Raw genomic sequence first — 5,349 nt, 5'->3', positions numbered from 1 at the left:
TAGCCAATCTTTCAATAGTAAGATGAAAGGATGAGATATTGAAGAATATAGTTCCTTTGCTTAGAATATAGTTGCTTTGCGTAGATTATTTTATTGATTTAATCCCCTTATTATTACTGATTTGGATATGCTATTCTTGTAGGTTCTTATTACTTGGTTGATTCGGGGTATCCCATTGGTGCATCGTTCCTTCCACCACATAAGGCCACCCGATATCATGCTCAAGAATTCAGGAGGAGGAGTACTAGGCAACCAAAATCGGGGAAAGAATTGTTTAATTATAGACATTCTTCATTGTGTATGGTGATTGAGAGGTATTTTGGAGTCTTGAAGGCTCGCTTTCCCATCTTAAGCAACATGGCGAAGTATAAGCAATATCGTCAGCGTTTGGTTGTTTCTGCGTGTTGTGCGTTACATAATTTCATACGCATCAATAATCGAAGGGATGTTCTGTTTAACACGTGGGAGAACGTTGGTAGGGATGATATGCAAACCGAAAACAATGGGAACTCTCCTGAGTCAAGTGCAAGTGTCGAAAGAAGACATGTGAGGGAGATGTCTATTGCATCGAAGAGAGCAATGGGTGAATTCAGGGATGATATAACTAACCGTATGTGGGAGGAGTACGTGCGACGTCGAAGTTAATGGTTGGCATGTCTAAGGATTCACCCTTTTTGTTGGGACTTGTATAGAGCTAATACCCAGTCCCATGACATTTTGTTAGGACTTTTGTATAAGTCTAGGTACCGTGACTAGAAGTCACTTAGCATGACACGTGATGCACCATTTTGGACATTATGATGCATTTTTTTTGTAATTAAGATTAACTGTACACATGCTTACATGTAATGGCTAATGTCAATAATGTATTGACATTTCTGATGTAATTCTTTTTGGTGTCTTTAAAGTAAGTGTATGTAATACCTATTGGCAATGAAAGTGGGAGAACGATATGGTTGTATGTAATACCTTTTCGCAATGCATTTTATATGTAATACCTTTTTGCAATTTTGATTTTTGAAGGACCAATTATTGTGTATCTAATATGGTTATAGGTGGATAATTATGTTATATCACCTTCTAAAATATATAGGAACTCAAAACAGGGCATGTAATATTTTTTTTTTTTATTTATTTTTGTTAGAAAGGGAAATTCATAAAACACTAACACAGCCAAAAGAATTTCAGAACAAAGCCTATTCACAATACAAACTAGTGGCATTAGCCTCCAATGTGGAATTAGCCTCCAATGTGGAATGATTGGGACAATATGAGGAGTTTCTCTAAGTTTTTCTTTAAAGGTTTTATCAAAAAAGTTTTTCTTTAAAGGCTATCAAAAAAGTTTTTCTTTAAAGGACTAATTTTTTTATACTAGTATTTTGTTTGTAATAAGTAATTTATTCTTTTGAAACATATTACAAACCTAACATATATATAGAGTGCACTTTTCTTCTTTTTTTGAGATAAGAACATATTCTTAATTTTTATTTTGTTAAAAAGTGTAGATTTTTTTTTTTATAAACCCGTAGGTTTTTATTAATAGTACACTTATGATCCTGGTACAGCCAGATACAGCACAACTGAACTTTTGGCACTTTATTCTGCTTGCCCTGTTTTTATTCATATCAATGCTTAAATATACTAACAACACAACTGAATCATAAACAATAGGAATGACAAAAAATAAGGATGCTACCAAAATGTCTACCATTACAAAATAGCAATTATATGTATACGAATCATACAATAACTCTGTCATTCGACACATACAATTGCCAAGTCGAACACTTACACTAAAAGGCACTCCCAACATGTACAATACATTTCCAAACAACTAATAAAAATTAAAAAGGTCATGGCAGACACATTTGCCGTAATCCAACATCCCTATTACCAAGTGAAAATATAAAGAACACCACAATTGCCAACCATGACATAAGTAGAGCAACTTGATATTTACGTGCTCGCGCATTGGCCATACGAAGGGAAACCTTTGCTTTTTCAGCACTACGCTTTGCTACTCTTTCCCTGTGGAGTAGGTCTGCTATCATTGCACGGGCTTCCATCTCATTGTTTTTTGCCATAGCTGCCTCGGCCTCAAGCCTAGTAAATTTCGCAATGACAATCGGTGCTGTTTCAGCTCCACGCCTACATGGGATGCCATCCAACCATTTAGAGGACTTACAATGTTCGTCACTGCCCTGCATATTAAACAAAGCTGGTAAGTACATGCGCTGAGGAGCATTGGATATTTAACCATGAAACAACAATGATAGTAAGCGCGCAGCTGATACTTACAGGCTTCCAATGTCTACAGCCATAAAACCGTCTACCGAAATTATGGAGCTGCAAAGATGTCCGCAACACGCACTGATTCATGTCACACACATGCCCCCTATAGTTGGAGTTATAGCTACAGGCACTTCCCTCCGACATTGTGGTGAATCGTCTAGCCCTACAAGGCATATTCACTGTCATTCAACACATAGCCAACCATGTACTAAAAGTTTTCATCAATATGTATGCAGTAAGAGATGACAGTAATGCAGATTTTATATCCTATTTTGGTCAATGACACTAGTGCAGATTGTAGTCCTGCTATAGTTTTATTTTTACAAAACACAGCATTGTAACAGTGCAGAACACATCAGCAGTTCAGTAAACAATGCAACAGTTTAGAAAAGTCCAGAAGTTAACCATCAAAAGTTTACTCCAGGTGGGGATTAGCTTTGTCACACTCACACGGGCTTTAGCATTGAAGTTAGATTTCAGTTGTAACAAACTGTTGTTGAAGTAGTTGCAGTTTGTTATATATTAGTTATTTCATTTTCATTTATCGCATGTGATATTCTTCAAGGGTAAAGTCTCCTCTATAAATGGAAGGTACATTATGTAATTCACAAGTGATGAATATACAGAGGTTGTCATTGTTATTTTCTCTATCTTGCGCTTTCAGTCAGAAGAAGGAAAAAAAAAATTATGGGAAAAGAAGTGCAGTGATCAAGAAAATGGCTTGCAAACTCTAAATTTGTCTGATTATTCTCCCTTAATACTAGATGCAAATGTCATGTCATGTCATTCTTACCATGATGAGTTTATTTTTGATAAAGGAAAATCAGGTTCTAATCTAAATCTTTAGTATTTGTGCTTAATGAAAGCTGTGAAATTAATTTTAAAGACAAATTAGGTAGGTTGGACAATGAGGTGTAGCGCAGCCTCAAATGACACACTAATTGCTCCTCCCTCGATAATGAGATGGATTGGAGATCGAGTATGGTGAATGGTGGTGTGAGTATAAGAGGCATGTGTAAGTGTAACCTAGCATTAGCAATGAAAAGAAAGAAATAATGAGTTTGCAGCTATATATTCAAGTTCCCTCTCTAGACTAGACTATCTCATTTGTTGTATATAAATAAATAAAAAATAGTTCATTTAATTTTGAAAGCTTGTAGCTAGGTCCAAGCACATCTTAAAGCTCTATTTTGCTCTGTTTTAGGATGAGTGCTACACTTAATAAGATATGAAAATTTAAAGGCATTTCTTCAAATAAAGAGGTACAGTGGTGCCTATAAAGTTACAATATTAATCAAATCCTTTATTGCACATCCAATGCTTCAAATCAACTCCAATTAGGTACATGAATTCGGGTAAGTAAAGAGTTCATATAACAATAAAATTGAATGTTGCAGTTCAAAGAGATAATTGTTTCTCAAAATTTTTTAAAAACAAATGTTCAAAGAGATAAAGAATGCATGTCAGATATATGTCTAAAATATTATATACTAACAATCATCATCTTTTACCCAAACAAAACTCTCTGACCTCAACAGACCCATGGATTATAGTCGAAACAGAGGGAAATCACCCATCGTAATAAGCAAAAGACAGAGGTCTCAAAAGACAGAGGTCTTACAATCTTCATATTAAAAAAAAACTAACATAAAAATGTTCAAATCCAAGCAGAGTATTCACAGCATTTGATTGTTCAAATCCAATTTACAAGATCTGCAGTAAAATATTTATCAAATATAAAGGCAAAATCATGAGAACGGAGAGAAATTTAGTGCATGTACCAACAGAGGGCTCACGAGTTTCTCTTCAGCAGACCCACAGTGCCGCGATGAGTTTACAAGTTGAAGGTGAGGAAGATGAGCAACGTTGGATACGGCAAACTCTCATTAAAACAAAAAATAAAGTGAGATTTTTAAAAAAAATTATGAAAATAAGGCAAACTCATAGTTAACAGTCTTAGCAAAAATAAATAAAAACCCACTACATAAACATAACAAACACTATCATAATCATAACAATTATAATCAAGATCATAAAAAATAAAAATAAAAATAATAGAAATAAAAATAAAAAGCAACCCAAATTTAAAAAGAAATTTCGATTACCACATGCTACCGCGATTTTTGATCGTGTAAGGCCCACTTTCCGGCGTCCTCCCGAACGGGATTATGTTCAGAGTTGGGAGTCTGGGATTCCTTCAAGTGGGTTTTCTAGAGTTCGAGCTGAGGGAGGATCTAACGCAGTGGAGGCGGGGAAGTGAGGGGCAACGAGATCCTCAAGCCAGGTCCGAATGCTGAGAGGAACTGGGGTTTTGCGCAGACAGGTTTGAGGTGAGGAAGAAGAGCATCACTCCGATTTGCTATTCTGGGCATTTGCACAGTTCCATTTTGATAATTTTGGGTTTCTGGATGCTGGGGACGTTTTGGGGTGGAAAGGGCGTGGAGAAGAGAGACACAGAGAGAGAGAGAACGCGAGTAAGCTTATGACCATTCTGTACAGAGATTTTTAATTGATATTTATGGGATCCAGTGAGTTGACATAAAGGTGAGTGATGGAGTTTCAAAACTGAGTCAGATATTTCACCCAAACAAGCCACAAATAACGTTATCAGAAATTGGGGTATTTTTGAGTGATAGTGATGAGTGATGAGTGATGAATGATGAGTGATGAAAACTGAGTGATGAGTAATGAGTGATCATTTTTTTTAAACCAAACAAGGCCTTAAGGATTTTCCCTACCTTTTGCTTTACCGTGCGACTCTTTACCTTTAATTGTCTCACCATTCAATCTGTACAGATTCTTGAAAGATATCTCTTTCTTTACTACCTATAAAGAACCCTTAGTGATTCATTCATAACTACCTCTTGCAGAATATCCATATACAAAAAAATCTAGTAACCTAAAGAAATCAGATTTTTTTAAAGTTCGGTTACATCTCTCATATTATCCAAAGTTTTCATAATCTAATTTAATATATTAACTTTTACTGTACATATTCCCACAACTTTACATTCTACGTTATTAGACAACATAACAAAACCTTCATTACGTAAATTT

At 35.4% G+C, this 5,349-nt stretch overlaps 1 protein-coding gene across 1 annotated transcript; it reads right to left on the bottom strand.

Moving 5' to 3' along the window:
• Window positions 1–1,792: 1,792 nt before the first annotated feature.
• On the bottom strand, window positions 1,793–4,174 carry LOC126707293 (uncharacterized). Its single transcript, XM_050406892.1, has 3 exons — window positions 4,074–4,174; window positions 2,299–2,455; window positions 1,793–2,201 (listed from the first exon to the last, which is right to left on the bottom strand). Exons 2-3 carry the CDS (start codon window positions 2,434–2,436, stop codon window positions 1,854–1,856), a joined length of 486 nt encoding a protein of 161 aa, XP_050262849.1. The 5' UTR covers window positions 2,437–2,455; window positions 4,074–4,174; the 3' UTR covers window positions 1,793–1,853.
• Window positions 4,175–5,349: the final 1,175 nt, after the last annotated feature.

The sequence above is a fragment of the Quercus robur genome, chromosome 2, assembly GCF_932294415.1.
Source record: "Quercus robur chromosome 2, dhQueRobu3.1, whole genome shotgun sequence".
Lineage (NCBI taxonomy): Eukaryota > Viridiplantae > Streptophyta > Magnoliopsida > Fagales > Fagaceae > Quercus > Quercus robur.
This window is presented reverse-complemented; position numbering and strand designations above follow the sequence as displayed.

Coding starts and splice junctions, on each gene's coding strand:
- LOC126707293 (XM_050406892.1), bottom strand. CDS start 2,436: ATGTCGGAGGGAAGTGCCTGTAGCTATAACTCCAACTATAGGGGGCAT. Junction 2,202..2,298: donor GCTGTAGACATTGGAAGCCT/GTAAGTATCAGC, acceptor TTTAATATGCAG/GGCAGTGACGAACATTGTAA.